This window comes from Osmerus eperlanus, chromosome 12 (assembly GCF_963692335.1).
Source record: "Osmerus eperlanus chromosome 12, fOsmEpe2.1, whole genome shotgun sequence".
Lineage (NCBI taxonomy): Eukaryota > Metazoa > Chordata > Actinopteri > Osmeriformes > Osmeridae > Osmerus > Osmerus eperlanus.
The window spans coordinates 11,775,209-11,796,802 of NC_085029.1; the positions used below are offsets into that span (position 1 = coordinate 11,775,209).

At 44.1% G+C, this 21,594-nt stretch overlaps 5 protein-coding genes and 1 long non-coding RNA gene across 6 annotated transcripts; 5 read left to right on the forward strand and 1 right to left on the reverse strand.

Moving 5' to 3' along the window:
- Positions 1-2,120: 2,120 nt before the first annotated feature.
- On the forward strand, positions 2,121-3,597 carry LOC134031783 (cholesterol 25-hydroxylase-like protein). Its single transcript, XM_062475497.1, has one exon. The coding sequence runs from the start codon at positions 2,196-2,198 to the stop codon at positions 2,946-2,948; it is 753 nt and encodes a 250-aa protein (XP_062331481.1). The 5' UTR covers positions 2,121-2,195; the 3' UTR covers positions 2,949-3,597.
- A 649-nt stretch (positions 3,598-4,246) lies between these two features.
- LOC134031760 (interferon-induced protein with tetratricopeptide repeats 5-like) lies at positions 4,247-6,484 on the forward strand. The gene is given in 3 exon segments (XM_062475473.1): positions 4,247-4,309; positions 4,580-5,000; positions 5,003-6,484. Coding segments are annotated over 2 exon segments (1,476 nt in total). The 5' UTR covers positions 4,247-4,309; positions 4,580-4,600; the 3' UTR covers positions 6,079-6,484.
- Positions 6,485-8,739: 2,255 nt separating this feature from the next.
- On the forward strand, positions 8,740-10,996 carry LOC134031769 (interferon-induced protein with tetratricopeptide repeats 1-like). The gene is made up of 2 exons (XM_062475483.1): positions 8,740-8,843; positions 9,112-10,996. Exon 2 carries the CDS (start codon positions 9,133-9,135, stop codon positions 10,609-10,611), a length of 1,479 nt encoding a protein of 492 aa, XP_062331467.1. The 5' UTR covers positions 8,740-8,843; positions 9,112-9,132; the 3' UTR covers positions 10,612-10,996.
- An 87-nt stretch (positions 10,997-11,083) lies between these two features.
- Positions 11,084-14,755, forward strand: LOC134031669 (interferon-induced protein with tetratricopeptide repeats 5-like). Its single transcript, XM_062475374.1, is given in 3 exon segments — positions 11,084-11,091; positions 11,820-12,605; positions 13,130-14,755. Coding segments are annotated over 3 exon segments (2,235 nt in total). The 3' UTR covers positions 14,571-14,755.
- Positions 14,756-14,903: 148 nt separating this feature from the next.
- slc16a12b (solute carrier family 16 member 12b) lies at positions 14,904-21,594 on the reverse strand. The gene is made up of 6 exons (XM_062474527.1): positions 21,452-21,594; positions 18,675-18,778; positions 18,035-18,178; positions 17,195-17,795; positions 16,709-16,968; positions 14,904-16,404 (listed from the first exon to the last, which is right to left on the reverse strand). Exons 1-6 carry the CDS (start codon positions 21,577-21,579, stop codon positions 16,127-16,129), a joined length of 1,515 nt encoding a protein of 504 aa, XP_062330511.1. The 5' UTR covers positions 21,580-21,594; the 3' UTR covers positions 14,904-16,126.
- LOC134031053 (uncharacterized) lies at positions 19,618-21,594 on the forward strand. Its single transcript, XR_009931817.1, has 3 exons — positions 19,618-19,702; positions 20,948-21,014; positions 21,473-21,594. It is a non-coding gene; the product is annotated as an uncharacterized LOC134031053 (long non-coding RNA).

Sequence of the window (21,594 nt, forward strand, 5' to 3'; positions counted from 1 at the left end):
GAGTCTCCAAAAGACCCTTTTAGAAAATTCCTGGATGTACTCTTATAAAAACATGTGTCAAATATGAATATATTGTGGTATTATGTTTGACTTTTGATTTGAATTGGGTAAGGCTTCAACCTGTGGTCCAATTTAGTCTTCCAGATAATACCTACCACCTCTAGGCCTCTTCAGGCCTCTGTTTTCAAAACAAAATCTAGGCGGAAATATAAATTTTCACTTTCCTTGTGTTCAAGCTTCTATTACGCAACACTAGAAGGACTGACAGGGGTCCTGACAACAGGGGACATAACTTCAGAGTGTCAGCTTTCAAAAGAGATCATTTACATGCATGTACTCCAAATGGTTCAAGAACAGCTTCCAATTTACTTTGGGTATGCTGTTTAGGCGTTTTCAGGCAAATTTAACAGGAACATGAAAAGGTTAGCTAGCCTACACATCCTGACACATTACTTTCCATTTGAGACTGCCAAGTTCACTTCATGAATGGCTGCATTACTCATGTCCCCCCTCTTGGAAGCCAGTCTGGCAGTTCCAGGAAACACAAACAGGAAGATGCAAACGAACTTAGCTAAACAGCTCATCTCAAATCAGATATACAATGCAAAATGAATGAAGCATTCATTTTTAGCTGGCCAAAAATTCGCTCCTCTATTTGTGCTTCAAGTTGAATTCCCTGTCTCTCTATGGAGCTTGTTGTTTGGCCTCTCTAGTCATGGTGAGTCACTAATCATGGACTTTCCCTTTCAGAGACATACTGCTACTCAAAGCAGATGTGAGTATATTCACATTCTTTCTCACATCACTTCCTCTGATTGATCAACGATAAGCCTTCTGTCTCCCACCTGTATCCAAGCCCACCTCCTTCCCTCTCTCACCTGTATCCAAGCCCACCTCCTTCCCTCTCTCACCTGTATCCAAGCCCACCTCCTTCCCTCTCTCACCTGTATCCAAGCCCACCTCCTTCCCTCTCTCACCTGTATCCAAGCCCACCTCCTTCCCTCTCTCACCTGTATCCAAGCCCACCTCCTTCCCTCTCTCACCTGTATCCAAGCCCACCTCCTTCCCTCTCTCACCTGTATCCAAGCCCACCTCCTTCCCTCTCTCACCTGTATCCAAGCCCACCTCCTTCCCTCTCTCACCTGTATCCAAGCCCACCTCCTTCCCTCTCTCACCTGTATCCAAGCCCACCTCCTTCCCTCTCTCACCTGTATCCAAGCCCACCTCCCTCCCTCTCCCACCTGTCTTTCCAGCAGTCTTCTCTTCCCTGCATCCCTTAGATTGTTATTATTTTCACCAAACAGCTACAAGTCATTCCAAATGCTTAATCAAGACACCAAACTATACTCACAAATTAATCCAAATGAAAGTAATATATTTAGAGGTCATTATTTAATTCATTTTGGAGAATGTAAGGAAAACTTAAGATAAACGAAAGTGACATGGGGCAATTTAAGCCAATGTCAAGTTTGAAAACATACTTTCCCTGATGTCTTATTTCCCTACATGACTTGTCTACATCTATGCTGCTTCTACAAATTCTGGATATGAAACTCATAGAACTGGAAAAGAAAGTATCCCACTGTCTCTTTTATCGGGCAAGGGAGAATCAATGTCATGGAACGGAAAGCAATGTGCAAATGTTATTAGGATTACTCTGTTGTGATACTGTTATTGACCTGGTTATTATTTGCCGAGTTGTTGACCAGGACGTTTAGATAACTTTATAGACAATGTTTAAATGTTTGGGGTCAATCCTTTTTCAAAACAAGAAACACATCCCTAAGAAAGGACCAGATCAATTTGGGAAAGTAAGCTGTGTACGGTGGAAAGGTTCACTATGACACATTACTCTATCCGGGGTGTCACAAATGACAAACATTAGTGATTAAACTTTTTTCCCCACATTGCAGCATGTTTGCAGCACAATAAGAATGACACATTAAATGTGTTGAGATTCTGAAGGAAGTGAGACGTAATGCCTGCACGGGGAGGTAACGAGCAAGTGTAACATTATCCTAACATTACAGGAAGCTGTCTTTATAAGGGCATATGGGGGTTGAACCTTTGGCTGAAGAATACGCCCATTTGAGAGGCAATAAATACAACTGTACTGTAAAACACATGGCATTGCTCAGATAGAGGTGTTCTTCTAAACGTTCTCACACGTGTTCACTAACACAAGACTGGACACCATGCTTCTACAGAGCTTATGGGACTATATCTTGGGGCACTCGGCTCTGCTTAGCTCGCCCTTTTTCCCAGTCCTTTTCACCCCATGCGTCTACATCTCCTTCAGCCTGCCCTTCATCCTACTGGACCTACTCTCTCCTCACCTGGCCTGGGTCCGGAGCTACAAGATCCAGGGCGAGAGCCAAATCTCTTGGACTACCATGGGCCAATGCCTGGGTCTGTTCTTCTACAACTACCTGTTCTACCTCTTTCCTATTATTTTGGTTCACTGGTACTTGCGGCCCATCAGTCTGCCTACCCAGGCCCCACAGAGCCTTCGCCTGGTCTGGGATGTCCTAGCCTGCCTGCTGCTCTTCGACTTCCAGTACTTCTTCTGGCACCTGCTGCACCACAGAGTGCCCTGGCTCTACCGTACGTTCCACAAGGTGCACCACGCACACACCTCCACCTCGGTCCTCACCACCCAGTACTCTGGGGTCTGGGAGACTCTCTCTCTGGGGTTCTTCGCATCCATCAACCCCTACCTGTTGGGCTGCCACCCACTGACAGAGATGCTGTTTTACGTGCTCAACATCTGGCTGTCTGTGGAGGACCACTGCGGCTACGACCTGCCCTGGGCCACTCACAGGCTGGTGCCCTTTGGACTCTATGGCGGAGCTCCGCATCACGACCTACACCACCTCAAGTTCAGGTCCAACTTTGCACCCTACTTCACACACTGGGATCGTCTGTTTGGGACCCTGCATGAACACTAACAGAAAAGGAGAGAGATGGAACTGAGCACTAAAGAACAAGTTGGATGAACTGGTAAACGGAGGAGAGGACTATACAGCTTCCTGTATGCTGTCTCTGTTCACAGAGACGGGCTGTTTGGAATTCTGATGCACTGAAGCCAGCTCTTCTGACATGATGCCAGAGCACAAAATATGACCACAAGGATGAAGTACTGAGGTGTATTGACACACACTGATGTAGCAGTACTCAATTATGAGTATGACAATTATGTATATCTTTTACATTAAAAGACATGGGAAGAGCAATCTGTAATATATTGCATGAATTCTGTATGCATTCTATTTAAAACAGCTATCACATCACTATATTTATTTATCTATTTTGAAGTATCATCAGGATTTACTGTGCTGTTCAATCATTTGTTGTTTTTGTTGATTTGGATATTCTCGATGTAGTTGATTGTTCCAGAATGTCTTTCAGTATTTTATTTCTAACACTGTTGTGGAAGTGTAAAGCAGTTTGAGGGGTGCTGGATTCAAACAGTGTCTGGTGAATACTTTGAATGTCCTGTGGCTTATCAATGTTTGTGAAAAAACACATGAGCAAAGGGAACGTAAGATGATGAACAATTGGTTATGTGAATAAATAAAATTTGATGTATTCAACATATTTCAATTTTGTCACATTTTATTTTGACATTATTTTATCTCTAAAATTGAGAATCCATCCGAGACTTCTTAATGAAGAACAACCTGTTATTGTCCAGAAGCAATATTCTTTTTACGAACGCAATAATTCAATGTGTTTAACTGGACACTTAGCCTCCATAGAGACACATACTTTCTCATTGTCCATGAATGTAAAATGGAAAGTCCCACTTCTGTATAATAGATCACCATCGGGTGCTTCCCTCCAAGGACATGAGATAAAAGAACCTGTCATAAAGCAATGAAAGGAATGATTTCACAATCTCATACCACATTATTGACATAGTTTAACTGGACACTTAGCCTCCATAGAGACACATACTTTCTCATTGTCCATGAATGTAAAATGGAAAGTCCCACTTCAGGTGCTTTCCTCTGAGGATATGAGATAAAAGAACCTGTCCTGAAGCAGTGAAAGGATTTGATTTATGCATGTCATGTCGCTCGTGGTGCTGTTATTTCATATACAGGAAAAGCCCGTCTGCTTGCTTTTTGTCAGTGCATTCCGCCACCTAGTGGCTCACAACAATCCTTTAGGACCATTGCCAAGGGCCCATGATACGTCCAATGTTTATCAAATGTTTCGTTTTCGATTCAGACATCAGTGACGTGGACGTTATTATTACAGTAGCATTACAGATCGAATCGTCGCACTTGACACTGCAGTCTCTAAGGTAAGAATGCTGTTGGTAAAACTGCTCTAAACTATAATTTTATAAACAATAATAAAATAATACCAATATTACAAAACGCATTGATTTGATGTATGCAATATGCAACACCATTTGGTAATACTTTTTATTTACTATATCCAAGTAGATGGTTTACACAAATTAAAATAAATACAATTGCAGACTTATAACATAACTTTGACATTGCAACATTACAATAGTCTTTATACATAATATGCATAATAATCACAACAACTCTCATGTGTTTTCCAGATCGTCTCTGTGTAATCCAGTATGGAAGCAAAGCTGAAAACTCTCCAGTGTCATTTCACCTGGGGCATAGATAAGGCTGACATTGAAGACCTGAAAGGTCTTTCGGAAAAACTCCTAGATCGCATTAAGTCATGCCATGCCCGCTACCACCCCATTTATTTCAACATCTTAGCATTTGTGAACCACCTAGAGGGAGACAGTGGTGTTGCGCTAGGGTTTCTTAAAAAGGCAGAGAAGGTGCTGAGAGAGAGGAAGGATGATACTGAGCTGCTGGTAACCTATGGTAACTATGCCTGGGTTCACTACCACGCTGGGAACAGGGATGAGGTGACGGTCTACCTTGAGAAGCTTCAAGAGATTTACAAGGCCCATCCCAAGGTCTCTATGAACCCCTGTGATCTTCCCATCATCCACGGAGAGAAGCGTGGAGCTTCTTGAGGCTAGGGGTCACCTTCTACCAGAGGGCCAGGGACAGCTTCCAGAAAGCTGTAGAGGGGATTCCAGATAGCGTATCCTTCAATGTGGGCTATGCTGTTGTGCTGTACCGGTTGGAGGGCATGGGGAGGCAGAGAGGAGCAGGGGCAGGAGAGGAGGCTGGGGATGCGATCAAACAGCTGAGGAAGGCCCTAGTCCTGGATCCTGACAATGCGGAGGTGATGGTCTTCTTGGCTCTGAAGCTGCAGAACCAAAGCACAGGCAGACAGGAGGCCACCAGGCTGGTGAAGCAGGCCCTTCGTCTGGCTCCAGACGTGCCCCAGGTCACCCGCTACGTGGCCAAGTTTCTCAGGTTGGAAGGCTGCATCAAAGAGTCCCTGGAGTTGCTGGGGAAAGCCTTGGAGCTCAGCCCCAACTCATCCTTCCTGCACCACCAGGTAGGCCTCTGCCACAAGAAGCAGAGGATCAAGATGGTAGAGGAAGAGTGTCGGGCGCCAGGGAGAAGGCCTGTGGGAGGGGGGGTCCCTGTGGCCAAGCTGAAGGCTATGGCAGCTGAGTGCATCCGTCACTTCTCCAGAGCCGTGGAGCTAAAGCCCTCCAACAACCACGCCCGGGTGAGTCTGGCTGAGGCCTACGCAGACAACGGACAAATCGAGGAAGCCACCAAAATCTTTATGTCCCTGGAGAAGGACAAGAGCTTGCTGGAGTCCGACCGTCAACACGTCCTCTGTTGCTACGGCCTCTACCTGCTCTACAAGAGGAAGACTGAGGGAGCAGCCGTCACTCAGCTGAAAGCAGCGTATCAGATACCAGCCAAAAGCGCTGACCGTGAGCGAGCAGGGAACAAGCTGAGGATGATAGCAGAAAGGTGGACCAAGCAGAAACCACGAGAGGCCCAGGAGATACAGGCCTTCCTCACTGACCAAGACAAAAGGGATTTGGAGAGAATGCAAGCAGAAAGGAAGGAGAGGGGGAAGCAGGAGAAGGAGAGGAAGAAGAGAGAGATGGCTGAAAACATTGATGACCTGGCTAGTGCCTGTGATACAGGCCTGAAATTTGAATGATAATATGTTTTTTTTTCCCATAAACACATTTAATGTATAATTGTTCTATTTTTTATAGGCTGTCCTATTACACATCTGGTCATACAGTTTGTGCAGGCAGTTCTTTGTTGAAGATCCTTTAATTAGCAACATAATTATATTTTATCACTTAAAATTGTAATCTACTTTCTTATTGTGGCCTTAGCTGATTAACATCAACATTGTAGCTTCCTTAAGTCTTCTGATACATATCGTACTCTGTCTCTTGCAAGGGTACTGAATACATTTTTGGGTGTATGGATTAATATATCATTCTCAATCACATTTACATTCACATGTACTTTTACAATGAATTAATAGTAGCCTAGAATGCAGTTTGTGTTCTACTCTTTAATGAAAATACATGTAATAAAACAGTCTCAAATGACATGGGTTTGCCTGTCTTCCTTGAGGGTTCAGGTTGGTTAGCTGTTCTGTGGACTTCTTTGAAGTTTTCTATATTGCTTTGATGGCGATGTACACTACAGCGTTTTAAGTTGTTCACTGCAAACGAAACTAAGCAGGAAACGAAACTAAAGGAATCATTGTTTACTTACTCGTTTATCAAGACACCTGACACCTTATAGCTATGGCAAAGTAAACCTGGGATGAATGAACACTAACAGAAAAGGAGAGAGATGGAACTGAGCACTAAAGAACAAGTTGGATGAACTGTTAAACGGAGGAGAGGACTATACAGCTTCCTGTATGCTGTCTCTGTTCACAGAGACGGGCTGTTTGGAATTCTGATGCACTGAAGCCAGCTCTTCTGACATGATGCCAGAGCACAAAATATGACCACAAGGATGAAGTACTGAGGTCTGTTGAGACACACTGATGTAGCAGTACTCAATTATTTTATTTTATATTATTTTATTTTATTGTATATTTTATTTAATTCTAATTCCACTTAGTACTGCTAGTTTATGTACCCTTAGTATAGATAGTCCACATATTTAAATTTTAGGTCCCTATATGTTTATTGTATGCACCTTCCTGCCAAAGCAAATTCCTTGTCTGTGCAAACTTTCATAGCGAATAAATTCCATTCTGATTCTGATTCTGATGAGTATGACAATTATGTGTATCTTTTACATTAAAAGACATGGGAAGAGCAATCTGTAATATATTGCATGAATTCTATATGAATTCTATTTAAAACAGCTATCACATCACTACATTTATTTATCTATTTTTAAGTATCATCAGGATTTACTGTGCTGTTCAATCATTTGTTGTTTTTGTTGATTTGGATATTCTTGATGTAGTTGATTGTTCCAGAATGTCTTTCAGTATTTTATTTCTAACACTGTTGTGGAAGTGTAAAGCAGTTTGAGGGGTGCTGGATTCAAACAGTGTCTGGTGAATACTTTGAATGTCCTGTGGCTTATCAATGTTTGTGAAAAAACACATGAGAAAAGGAAACGTAAGCTGATGAACAATTGGTTATGTGAATAAATAAAATTTGATGCATTCAACATATTTCAATTTTGTCACATTTTATTTTGACATTGTTTTATCTCTAAAATTGAGAATCCATCCGAGACTTCTTAATGAAGAACAACCTGTTATTGTCCAGAAGCAATATTCTTTTTACGAACGCAATAATTCAATGTGTTTAACTGGACACTTAGCCTCCATAGAGACACAAACTGTCCATGAATGTAAAATGGAAAGTCCCACTTCTGTATAATAGATCACCATCGGGTGCTTCCCTCCAAGGACATGAGATAAAAGAACCTGTCATAAAGCAATGGAAGGAATGATTTCACAATCTCATACCACATTAGTGGTTCAACCACTTAATCTGGACACAATGGTTACATCAACAGAACTGATTGGATCAGTCTATAGTGTTATATCATGTGGTATGCACCTGTGTTATATCATGTGGTATGCACCTGTGTTATATCATGTGGTATAAAGCTGTGTTATATCATGTGGTATACACCTGTGTTATATCATGTGGTATACACCTGTGTTATATCATGTGGTATACACCTGTGTTTTATCATGTGGAATGCACCTGTGTTATATCATGTGGTATACACCTGTGTTATATCATGTGGTATACACCTGTGTTATATCATGTGGTATACACCTGTGTTATATCATGTGGTATGCACCTGTGTTATATCATGTGGTATGCACCTGTGTTATATCATGTGGTATACACCTGTGTTATATTGTGGTATACACCTGTGTTATATTGTGGTATACACCAGTGTTATATCATGTGGTATACACCTGTGTTATATCATGTGGTATACACCTGTGTTATATCATGTGGTATACACCTGTGTTATATCATGTGGTATACACCTGTGTTATATTGTGGTATACACCTGTGTTATATCATGTGGTATGCACCTGTGCCCGGCCTACCCTACCTGCCCAGTTTTCTTCTTCTCTTTCCACTCTCACATTACGATTGTTAGGCTATTAATATTGCAAAAGAAAAAATCTAATGCAGCTACTTTGATTTATGCATGTCATGTCGCTCGTGGTGCTGTTATTTCATATACAGGAAAAGCCCGTCTGCTTGCTTTTTGTCAGTGCATTCCGCCACCTAGTGGCTGACACCTACTGACAACAATCCTTTAGGACCATTGCCAAGGGCCCATGATACGTCAGATGTTTATCATAAGTTTCGTTTCCGTGACGTAGGTTGAAAAGTGAGCTTTTCTCTTTCTTATTACAGTAGCATTACAGATCGAATCTTCGCATTTGACACTGGAGTCGCTAAGGTAAGAATGCCGTTGGTAAAACTGCTCTGAACTATAATTTTATAAACAATAATATAATACTAATAATACAAAAACGCATTGATTTGATGTATGCAATACGCAAAACCATTTGGTACTTTTATTTACTATATCCAAGTAGATGGTTTACACACATTAAAATAAATACAATTGCAGACTTATAACACAACTTTGACATTGCAACATTACAATTGTCATTCTTTATACATAATATGCATAATAATCACAACAACTCTCATCTGTTTTCCAGATCGTCTCTGTATAATCCAGTATGGAAGCAAAGCTGAAAACTCTCCAGTGTCATTTCACCTGGGGCATAGATAAGGCTGACATTGAAGACCTGAAAGGTCTTTCGGAAAAACTCCTAGATCGCATTAAGTCATGCCATGCCCGCTACCACCCCATTTATTTCAACATCTTAGCATTTGTGAACCACCTAGAGGGAGACAGTGGTGTTGCGCTAGGGTTTCTTAAAAAGGCAGAGAAGGTGCTGAGAGAGAGGAAGGATGATACTGAGCTTCTGGTAACCTATGGTAACTATGCCTGGGTTCACTACCACGCTGGGAACAGGGATGAGGTGAAGGTCTATCTTGAGAAGCTGGAAGAGATTTACAAGGCCCATCCCAAGGTCTCTATGAACCCCTGTGATCTTCCCATCATCCACGGAGAGAAGGGCTGGAGCTTCTTGAGGCTAGGGGTCACCTTCTACCAGAGGGCCAGGGACAGCTTCCAGAAAGCTGTAGAGGGGATTCCAGATAGCGTATCCTTCAATGTGGGCTATGCTGTTGTGCTGTACCGGTTGGAGGGCATGGGGAGGCAGAGAGGAGCAGGGGCAGGAGAGGAGGCTGGGGATGCGATCAAACAGCTGAGGAAGGCCCTAGTCCTGGATCCTGACAATGCGGAGGTGATGGTCCTCTTGGCTCTGAAGCTGCAGAACCAAAGCACAGGCAGACAGGAGGCCACCAGGCTGGTGAAGCAGGCCCTTCGTCTGGCTCCAGACGTGCCCCAGGTCACCCGCTACGTGGCCAAGTTTCTCAGGTTGGAGGGCTCCATCACAGAGTCCTTGGAGTTGCTGGGGAAAGCCTTGGAGCTCAGCCCCAACTCATCCTTCCTGCACCACCAGGTAGGCCTCTGCCACAAGAAGCAGATGATCAAGATGCAGGAGGAAGGGAGGGGGGCGCCAGGGAGAAGGCCTGTGGGAGGGGGGGTCCCTGTGGCCAAGCTGAAGGCTATGGCAGCTGAGTGCATCCGTCACTTCTCCAGAGCCGTGGAGCTAAAGCCCTCCAACAACCACGCCCGGGTGAGTCTGGCTGAGGCCTACGCAGACCACGGACAAATGGAGGAAGCCACCAAAATCTTCATGTCCCTGGAGAAGGACAAGAGCTTGCTGGAGTCCGACCGTCAACACGTCCTCTGTTGCTACGGCCTCTACCTGCTCTACAAGAGGAAGACTGAGGGAGCAGCCGTCACTCAGCTGAAAGCAGCGTATCAGATACCAGCCCAAAGCGCTGACCGTGAGCGAGCAGGGAACAAGCTGAGGATGATAGCAGAAAGGTGGACCAAGCAGAAACCACGAGAGGCCCAGGAGATACTGGCCTTCCTCACTGACCAAGACAAAAGGGATTTGGAGAGAATGCAAGCAGAAAGGAAGGAGAGGGGGAAGCAGGAGAAGGAGAGGAAGAAGAGAGAGATGGCTGGAAACATTGATGACCTGGCTAGTGCCTGTGATACAGGCCTGAAATTTGAATGATAATGGGTTTTTTTCCCCATAAACACATTTAATGTATCATTGTTCTATTTTTTATAGGCTGTCCTATTACACATCTGGTCATACAGTTTGTGCAGGCAGTTCTTTGTTGAAGATCCTTTAATTAGCAACATAATTATATTTTATCACTTAAAATTGTAATCTACTTTCTTATTGTGGCCTTAGCTGATTAACATCAACATTGTAGCTTCCTTAAGTCTTCTGATACATATCGTACTCTGTCTCTTGCAAGGGTACTGAATACATTTTTGGGTGTATGGATTAATATATCATTCTCAATTACATGTACTTTTACAATGAATTAATAGTAGCTTAGAATGCAGTGTGTTCTACTCTTTAATGAAAATACATGTAATAAAACAGTCTCAAATGACATGGGTTTGACTGTCTTCCTTGAGGGTTTAGGTTGGTGAGCTGTTCTGTGGACTTCTTTGAAGTTCTCTATATTGCTTTGATGGCGATGTACACTACAGCGTTTTAAGATGTTTGCTGCAAACGAAATTTAACAGGAAACGAAACTAAAGGAACCATTGTTTAATTACTCGTTCATCAAGACACCTCATTATAGCTATGGGAAGCCTGGGATTGCGCAAACGACTAACGATTTCCCACCTCAAAACGGCTGTTTCCAAAAATACCTAATCTGTAATTAGGTATTTAGCCGGCTGCAGCCGGCTGCCTTGAAGTTGAGAATGCCATTGGCTGCTTCAAGTCAGCCGGGCTGCAGGCGGCTGCAGGCGACAGCGGCGCTGCATGAAGTCGAATGCACCTATTGTCTTTGGTCCACGCTACGTCACATGTTCATAAGTTTCGTTTTCGATGAAAACATAAATTATAGCCTATGTGTTTGACAACTGAGCATCCTGTTGCCTTATCATTACAGATCGACTCAATACACAACTTCTAAAGGTAAGGATGTTCTTTAGTAAAAGTGCTTTAAACTATAATGGCTTTCTGTAAATTCAAATAATCTAATAATACTAATAATACAAAAACTAATTGAATTGATGTATGCAATACTATTTGGCAAAACTAAAATACTTTTTATTTACGATGGCCTTGCAAATGTTTGACATTAATTAAGATAAAGATAAATGCAACCATATAACAGAACTTTAATAACTGTTTTGCAACATTACAATAGTCATACTTCATACATTTAATCTAAACAACCATCACCTGTTTTCCAGAGGATCTCTCTAATCCAATATGGAAGCTAAACTGAAAGCTCTCCAGTGTCATTTTACATGGGGCATTGACGAGGCTGACATTGCAGACCTGAAAAATCTCTTCAGAGAACTCTTAAACTTTAAAAGATTATGCCATGCCCGCTACCACCCCATATGTTTCAACATCTTAGCATTTGTGAGCCACCTAGAGGGAGACAGTGGTGTTGCACTAGGGTTTCTTAAAAAGGCAGAGAAGGTGCTGAGAGAGAGGAAGGATGATACTGAGCTGCTGGTAACCTATGGTAACTATGCCTGGGTTCACTACCACGCTGGGAACAGGGATGAGGTGACGGTCTACCTTGAGAAGCTGGAAGAGATTTACAAGGCCCATCCCAAGGTCTCTATGAACCCCTGTGATCTTCCCATCATCCACGGAGAGAAGGGCTGGAGCTTCTTGAGGCTAGGGGTCACCTTCTACCAGAGGGCCAGGGACAGCTTCCAGAAAGCTGTAGAGGGGATTCCAGATAGCGTATCCTTCAATGTGGGCTATGCTTTCGTGCTGTGCCGGTTGGAGGGCATGGGGAGGCAGAGAGGAGCAGGGGGAGGAGAGGAGGCTGGGGATGCGATCAAACAGCTGAAGAAGGCCCTAGTCCTGGATCCTGACAATAAGGACGTGAAGGCCCTCTTGGCTCTGAAGCTGCAGAACCAAAGCACAGGCAGACAGGAGGCCACCAGGCTGGTGAAGCAGGCCCTTCGTCTGGCTCCAGACGTGCCCCAGGTCACCCGCTACGTGGCCAAGAGTCTCAGGTAGAAATATTGCAGGGGTTATTTTTCTCTGTCTAATAACCATTCTATATATAAGGAGGGACATGAAAATACATGACACAAAACCTACATTTTACAACTATTCATTTTGATCGTATGGGTGGAGAAAGGGGGGGGGAAAGTCCAGATGATAAATGCTTTTAGATTAGTGTGTACCAATGAAGAGTTAAAAAGTAACAAAACACGTTTTGTTAATTTCTTGATTTATAGGGTCAAAATGAAGGGTAGGATAGTAGTTAATTCAGAAACGCAAGTAGTCTCATTTGGAAAAAAGCAGCTGTGTTTTGTGAAGGCAGCAAATGAATGCATGTTGAATATTGAAAATAAAACTTTTCTTTACTCTGTGACCTGCACTGTAAACAGTGGATTAAAAAGTTAGAAATGTGGTATGTTTACATCTTTGTGTATTTGTTTAGCTACAAAGTCCTCCAAAGTAGAATACTTAGATTGTCAATGTGATTTGCCGTTGGTCAATCAAAAGCCTTTTTTCATGTTTCCAATTCCAGTAAAGACAGTGATCTTAAAACTAAACTACGCCAGCTGGAATGTCACTTCACCTGGGACCTGAAGAAAGATCACATTGATATTAGAAACCTCCAGATCAGACTACAGAACAACATTAAACAAGATCTGGGCAGAGATGCAGGTGTTTCTCGCTCATACATCTTTCTGGCGTATGTGAAGTATCTCCAGGGTTACCCTGAGGAGGCCATGGAGCACATGCGTGAGGCTGAGAACCTGACCAGAAAGAAACACAGAGACTGTGAGAAGCAGCTTATTGTTGCCTATGGCGACCTGGCCTGGCTTCACTACCACAATGGAGATTACACAAAGAGCCAGGGATACCTGGAGAAACTGAAGCAGATCAAGGAGAAGTTCCCTGTGAGATCGGGATGCCTTCACTCTGAGGTGTATGGGGAGAAAGGCTGGACTTTCCTCAAGTTCTCACGGAAGAACTACCACCAGGCCCTCGAGTACTTCCAGAGGGCCTTGGAACTACAGCCAGAGGAAAGTGAATGGAACATAGGCTATGCTATTGCCCTGCATCGTACAGAGGAGAAGCAATCCAGTCCCCAAGACTCCCTGGCTATCAAACAGCTGAGACGAGCTTTAGAGACCAGACCAGAAAATGGGGAGCTGCTGGCCCTGCTGGCCATACAACTGTCCCTCTACAGGGAGTTTAAAGAGGCAGATGAGCTGGTGGAAAAAGCCCTAGACATGTCACCTGACGACTCAAATGTAATGCGCTACGTGAGTAAGTATCTCAGGCAGCGCGGTGATGTTGACCAGTCCATTGACCTGTTAAAACGAGCCCTTGATCACACAGGCCAATCTGCTTTCATCCACCATCAGATGGCTCTCTGCTACAAGAGCAAGAAGATTAAGATGCTAACACAACAAGGAAGTTATCGTGCAAAAAAGGGTGAGGTCAAACGGCTGAGGTGTCTGGTCATTGAACACCTTAGGAAGGCCACTTCTCTGAAATCTTTCTTCATCTGTGCTATGGCTGAACTGGCTCTGCACTACGGGGAGGATGGTCAACATACCAGGGCAGAAGATTTGTTCAAGACCACCCTGGAAACAAGCATTGAGAAGCAGGAGCCTGCCCAGATTGTCCACACCTTCTACGCTCAGTTCCTGCAGTACCAGGCCAAGTGTGAGCCGCGAGCCATCGAGCATTACACCATGGGCCTGCAGTTGGACAAGGACTCCAGGGAGGGGAAGGTATGTGCGGCTAGGCTGAGGAAGATTGCAGAGGCGAGGGTGGCCAGGGACCCTTGTGATGGAGAAGCGTGTGGGCTGTTGGGGCTGGTATACAAGATACAGGAGGAGAACAGCCAGGCCGTGGAGTGGTACAAGAAGGCCCTGGAGCTTGACATGGAGAATGAAGACTACCTCTCTGTTCTCTTTGAGCTACATATTAACTTACAGGAACAAACTGTCTGAATACAATGCTATCCAGACATTGTTCAAAAACCTCTTTGCCAACAAAGATTCCGTTTATGTAACCCATTGGCCAAGTTCAAAACATCAGTACACCTCAGCTATTTACAGACACTATAATGTGGTTTCTATTTGACCCAATATGACTCATTAAAGCCAGATGATCATGTAAAAAAGTTCATGTTTAGCCTGTTCATATATAATGCATTAATTCAAACATGTAATCATCTTAAATCTGTAACACTGTGATTGTATATGATCTATCTGTAATATTCGTACCGTCCTGGTATGTTGTGCTGCTTTAAGGCTACCCTTACCTATAATGCATTTTCATCCTTTAAAGACAACAAAAAATCTTTAATATTTTTTATAACATTTAATATTTATATTGAATGAAACGTAAAATTTGAAACGAACATGACAGTTTACTTTTCTTTGTGCTGTTTTGAGTTAACTCGAACAATGACATCAGTGTATGTGTGTGTGTAGTCTACCTGTCAATGCAGTTATACAGAGGGTATCAGAACCTTGTAATCAACTTACCACCATATGCTTGTCAGTCCTACAACTGCAACCTCACAAATGCCCTCAGCATGTTTCCTGATCATCAATAAAATCACCTGGAGACCAGTCCAGCTGTTTTATCTTGTTCTATCAAAACAAGTATGGTCCTTTGACACATTGTCTTGTTTGGACACATTAAACTTAGTATCTCAGCATAGATAGCTTCAAGAGGAGCTGCGTATGTAGCACTAACAGATTTGGTGAGTGTCAGCTAATTAATCATAGACTTGTGTCAAACAGCCATACCAGTGTACACATGACTTTTCCAGGAGCACCTTACACCTCATATAACTTTACTCGTCATAAAAATTCCCACCAGATCTGGTTAAATGTATAGTGACTGGTTATGCTGATTCACCTGCTATTAAGAGGTTACGTCAAGAACCTTAAGCGGTTTTACTCTGTAAAACATTACCATGAACCCAGTGGAACAGTCAAAGGTACGGAAAAAAATCACGTCTCAAACACTGAGTACTTGATGTAAGTATTGGACCCAGGTCAGAATTGTTCTAATGTAGAACAGAAGTTCTGGGTTAGGGTGATAGTGGAAATGATTTCTTTCTCAATGTAGTTGTTTATAATGTTCAGTGTAGTAACAGTCTTTTGTAACATCAACATGGGATCTGTCATTTCATGACTGAATTAGGAGCATCAGCCAGCTTCATAAAAATCCAGCACGTGCATTTTTGTAAAAAAAAAACAAGACAACAACAACGATCTCTATCAGCCAATGGCATCCCTGCAAGAGAGGCACATTAATGATGGCACGCTGACAGATTGGTTGAAGAGGGATGGTCTGTATATTTGGTTGCAAATGCTGCTTTAAAGACAGGAGTTTTGGTCAGTTTGAATGGCGCTGTCTATGAAGGCTTGTCAACAAATCTTCACAAAACGTCAGCTGATACAACACTCCAAAAAATACCCTTTTGTCACCTCCGCCAATACACTTGGCATGACACATGAAAACGGCAGAGAAAAACACCTCTGGGAAAACACTAAGAATCAGCCGTATTGTTGTCTAAGAGTTTGGCCTCCGTGTTGAAGGCTATGTAGCAGTCTGCCGCAGTGCTGTCTGGGCGGGGTTTACTAAGGACTTCCTGGACAGGGGATTGGACCTCCTGTTTGGTTTCTGTGGGGACAGTGCGTGAAGCCATGGATTTTCTGCAGTGGCGTATTCCCGTGACGGTGGCTAGGACCAGCGAGCTAGAGATGAGGGCAAAACCACTTAGGAAGAAGGTGGCTGTGTAGGTGCCTGTGGTGTCCACCAGCCAGCCTGGGGAGGGGAGGTTACATTATAGTTAAGCCACATTCGAAGCATAAATCATTCTTACATGTGGAGGGCAGAAATTAGATTACTGAATAAATTGTGTTTAAGTGATAAAGTTATATATTGATGAGATTCAGGACTACAGGTCTAATGTACAACTAGTAAAGTCAAAGTAAAATGTTCTCATCTGTCATTCGTTTACCTGTGAGGTCCACACAGTGAACTCAATGACATTACTTTTGAATATACTATCTCCTTTAATTACATCTCTGGTAATGCAAAGTATTAGGACCAGGACTGGAAAGCTTACCTCCTATTGGTGGGCTGATCAGGTAAGGGATGGCATGCAGGAAGTAGACAATCCCCAGCGCAGAGGAAAGGTAAGGTGTTCCCACCACGTCTGAGGTAACCACGGGGATGAGGGCCACGTAGGCACCATCAAAGTACCCGTACAGGACAGAAAAGGGAACCAGGAAGGCAAAGGATCTCAGGAGGGGGATGAAGAGGCAGCAGAGGCCCTCCATGCCCACAGCCACCATGTAGCACACGGCACGATACGGCTTCAGGCACCTGAGGGAACAAGACAATCTTGTCACTTCCTGTCAATTAGCAAATCGTGTCTTGACAATATTGGCATACAATTTTATACATTTCTATCCTAAAAAACATCAACAACAACACAGGGAGGGAGGATGAGTAGTTTTGACTGTGATACTAAAATAATATTTTATATAAATATTATTTGTGTACACATCTCTATACCAAACAACAACACAGGAGACTGTGTTCCTTCTACCTCATGTCAGTGAGCCAGCCAAACGTGATGTTTCCTACGATGCCGATGACCCCAAGTATGGACATCAGGAAAGCAGCCTGGTGATGGCTGACACCGGCGTCCAGTGCATACGGCACCAGGTATACAAACGGCAGGCTACAGCCACTGGCCAGGAACAGGAAGGACCCAGCCAGACCCAGGAAGTCAGGCAGCAGCAGGAAGCGGTAATCCCTGCTGGACAGGAAACAGGGCCAGTTGGAGGGTCGGTGCTGCAGGGCGGAGCTAACAAGGACGCCATTGTTGTCCTTCTCTGTCACCGTGGCCACCTTCACGGAGTATGACCCGCGTTCAGGGTCCACTGGGAGGGGCTCCTCCTCCTCCCGCAGTGTGATTGGACGGAGCAAGGCACCACAGACGCAGAGGTTGGAGACAAAGCCTCCGAGGATGAGCAGCGCTCCTCTCCAGGAGTAGTGTTCGATCAGGAGCTGGACCACAGGCGCCAGGACAAAAGTACCAATACCACTGCCAGACATGGCGATGCCGTACGCCAGGGCCTTCCGCTCGCAGAAGTAGGAACCCACCATGGCAATGGCCGGGGTGTAACACAGGGCAAAGCCTACACCTGCAACCACAAATATGACTTTTAGAAATGAAGACACCAGTTGGTTAAGGATCAAATGAAGTGCCTTCTTAGGTTAAAGACCCTTTTGATAGGTGTCTTGTTATGTGCCAGTGTTTTTTCACGACAACTTACTAATATGTGGCGTCTAAGGTGTCTGTTTCAAAGCGCCTAAATGTGAGGACCCCCAGGGTGAGGTAGAGGTTATGTGGCCTGTGTGATGCCTGTTCTAATGTCCTTACCTGTGAGGACCCCCAGGGTGAGGTAGAGGTTTTCCAGGCTGGAGGCGAAGGAACTGAGAATGAGGCCAGTGGAGGAGAGGAAGCCTCCCATGATCACAGCCACTCTGCAGGACAGACGGTTCCCTATGAAGCTGCCTATCGGGGCTGTAGATATAAACGCAAACAAACATATCCATCAACGTTTAACTTCAATGTAAATTCCCGAACAGTAATAAATAATAAATATGACGTTCGTGGTTGATGAACAGTTGTTTAAAAACACTGTTGTAAAAAGCCTATGATTTATCTTCTGTTCTACTTCTATTATCGTGACATGTTAGGCAGCAAGTACACATCAGTGATCCCTGATCCCCTAGTGCTAGTCTAATGGCTCTAATGTCAGCCAAGAACCATGCTGCAGCCTACAGTACCTATTCATCACCTCAACATTGCAATTACATTACTGGCCAGTGTGAGGAGCTATCGGAGACATCACACAACAGAACATCACACCAAGTTGTTAACTGTTCTAGTCATATGGACAGAGGCAGTCACACATAACTTGTGAAGCACCATTACCGTTTGAAAGGCCCAATGGTTTATGGGCAAAACCTCTGGGGTGCGTGTGTGGAGGTGTGTGAGTGTGTGCTTCCAATCTTACCACAAAGCATGGTGGTACAGTCCACCAGCGAGTGGATCCAGGCGGTACCAGAGTAGTCTTTCCCGAAGTGGATCTGGAACTCCACAAAGAAGATGGAGATGCATCTGGAATAACACCAGGAGATGGAGAGCACAGAGGAGGGAAATAAACTATACAGTTCATTGTGTACTTTTTGTTCAGATTATATATATGTTTATATAATATGTTATATGTGTTTACACATGCTGATACAACATATAACGTGACTTGAGGTAAAATATCTACTTCTATGACTTGTCTTTTTCCCTATCTTTTTGCTTACAGTATTTGACTTTGATAACAAATCCCCTGACACACACGCACACACACACAGCTAGCATGCAGATAGGCTTTCTCAGGATCTTGTTTGAGCTTTCTCCAGGATTATGTAATTAGCAGGTCGCACAGAGAGATTGGGAGGCTGGGGGTCGTGATGCAATAGGCTGGCCTTGTGTAAGACTAGGCTTGGTTGCCTGTGCTGTTTAAGAGGGGGACATGCTGTATGTTCTTGTGGTTATACTCTGTATGCCTCCACAAATACCCTACATACTGAGCTGATCCACACACAGTAGATACCCTTCTAGACTGGTCAGTTGTTGAAGAGAGAAAAGTTGACAGCAGAAGCTACGGGAGTGAGAGGAGAGTGAAAGTGAAAGGGAAGAAGAGGCCAGTCGGAGAAAAGGGGGAGAGTGTCATGACCCCACTAACTCTTCTTTACTTTCATCTGGTTCACCTCAGGTTATTCTCATGCCACGTCACTAAAACTCCCCTGTCATATCAGATCCCGCCACTCCCTCTTGCCCTGCATTCACCTTGTTTGGTCTTCCCCATCCCTCATTAGTCCCCAAGCTTGAATAAACTTATATATCTGCTTTCCTTAGTTCTCTGATAGATTGTCTTGTGTTTCTCATCAAGTTTTCCAGCTTTCTTCAGTCCTGTTTTTTCCAGAGCTCCCTTTTCTTGACCCTGTTTGCCTGCTTTCTGGACCTGGGATCCCCTGGCTGCCCCTTGTCAGTATGTGTTTGCCTCTTTGAAGGATATCCTGGTTTTGACCTTGCCTGATTGACTAGTAAACTGAATTTTCCTTGCAACTTAGTTTGTTTCTTTGTCGTGCTTGGGGGTTCAAACTTGCCAGCACCAGTGAACTTTTCAGAGAGAGTAGGGGACGGAGTGAGAGAGCAAGAGTGGAAAGATGTGGGAGAGAGACGTGGTGGGAGGGGGGGGGGGTCTATCTAGCAATTTGTTAAACCTCCCTTTCCTCCCGCCTCCCCAAAAGTTCACACCTGAACAAACAGCACCAGACATGCGATAAGTGTGTGTGCATGTGTGTGTGTGTGTGTGTGTGGGGGGGGGGGGGTGGATGAGCAAGCGATAAACTGTTCGTCACTTAGGGTAAAATAAATGTGCAGGACACCTGAACGCTGTGTACTGGCGAGATGTTGTTTTTGAACAGTGAGAATACTGCCCCCAAAGCCCCCTCCCCTGCTTTCGTTCCTCGCAGCTAAGACAGAACCAGAAAGACCAGAGATCTGAAAGAGATCCGGGCAGGGTCGTGGTGATACAAGTCTGTCAAGATCAGTCCCTAAAACAGGACTAACCGCCTGAAATATGAGACTTGAAAGAGACACACACACACTTCTATTCTACTGTCTAAACCTATTCTCTAGCCTCTATGCATGAGAGCACGCACCTACTATAGTTACACATGCACACATATACATGCGTACGCTCACAAACACACACACCAGGCTCTTCACCAGCTTCGTACAACCAATTACACAACTGTCCACATTAACTGTCACCTCGGTTAATAGAACTCTTTAACCAAACAGAGATCTAAAGGGCCAAGAGGGACCAGATGGTGTTGTCATACCAAACCACCCTGGGTGTGTGTGTGTGTCTGTGTGTGTTTGTTTTAGTCAAACATCAGACTAGTCAAAGACTCAGACTGCTGTGTTACAGTTGTCTAACTAGTATATGTTAAAATCAGGGTGTAGCAGAGGTAATTTGGGCCAGCATACTCATAATGAGTCCACATGAAAGTTCTCCTTTTGGCAATCACTGAAAGACTAGGTATGAGACCGGGGTTAGAGTTCCAGCAGTGATATTTCTATATTGTGTTTACCGAGGTTTCGGGTCACTTTAGCATGTTGTCCTGTAACTGTTCCCTCTGCTAGAGTAGCTCTGCATGTTGTTTACACACTACTCTGTAACCTGAGCACAGTGGGTTACTCTTTCTCCTTGTGTCCCCCTAGCATCGTAAAGCCAGTCTGCTTGTCAGTCTGGTAACCCTGTCTGGTTAAAAGTGACACTTGCTCCAAGGTAAGCTAAACATAGACTTGGCTATGATGTATATTGACGATGTGTTTCCTCTTGTTTTGAATACCAGTGTGTTACTCAAGCCAAGATGATCTTCCATAATATAGACCTGGCAAAGCTATCTCATCTGAGGGAGAAAGCTATCTCTTTTCTGAGATGATATTATGTTACATGTTGCTGTGCTGCACTTGTCACAAAAATAAAACTGAATTTGTCTCACATACTACAGGGCATTTATTTTATATGAAATTGCTGGTAATTTTGCCATTATGATGCAACCAGTAGTCTTAATAGCATTGTCAGCTTAAGGGTCAGTGGTCCCCTACATTAGACCCAGTCATACTGTTCAGACCCTGGGGTGGGTTGGACCCAGAACCTGCTCAGGCATAGCGTGGCCTGGATGATGTGTGTGTGTGTGTATGTTGGAGGATGTTGCTTACCTGGTGACGGCCCGTGTGCAGATGGTGACCATGAAGCAGCCCATCACGATCACCCAGCCCCAGCCCCCATCAGGAGGAGTCACTGGGCCCCGCTTCCTCCCATGAGCCATTGCAGCAGCGTGCACCATGTTTAGGACCCCTCG

Excerpts from the sequence above, each read along its gene's own strand:
- LOC134031783 (XM_062475497.1), top strand. The coding sequence starts at position 2,196 with ATGCTTCTACAGAGCTTATGGGACTATATCTTGGGGCACTCGGCTCTG.
- LOC134031769 (XM_062475483.1), top strand. The coding sequence starts at position 9,133 with ATGGAAGCAAAGCTGAAAACTCTCCAGTGTCATTTCACCTGGGGCATA.
- slc16a12b (XM_062474527.1), bottom strand. The coding sequence starts at position 21,579 with ATGGTGCACGCTGCTGCAATGGCTCATGGGAGGAAGCGGGGCCCAGTG. Across the intron at positions 17,796-18,034 it reads CACCCTGGGGGTCCTCACAG|GTGTAGGCTTTGCCCTGTGT; the intron begins GTAAGGACATTA and ends TTGTGGTTGCAG. Across the intron at positions 16,969-17,194 it reads GGCTGGCTCACTGACATGAG|GTGCCTGAAGCCGTATCGTG; the intron begins GTAGAAGGAACA and ends TTGTTCCCTCAG.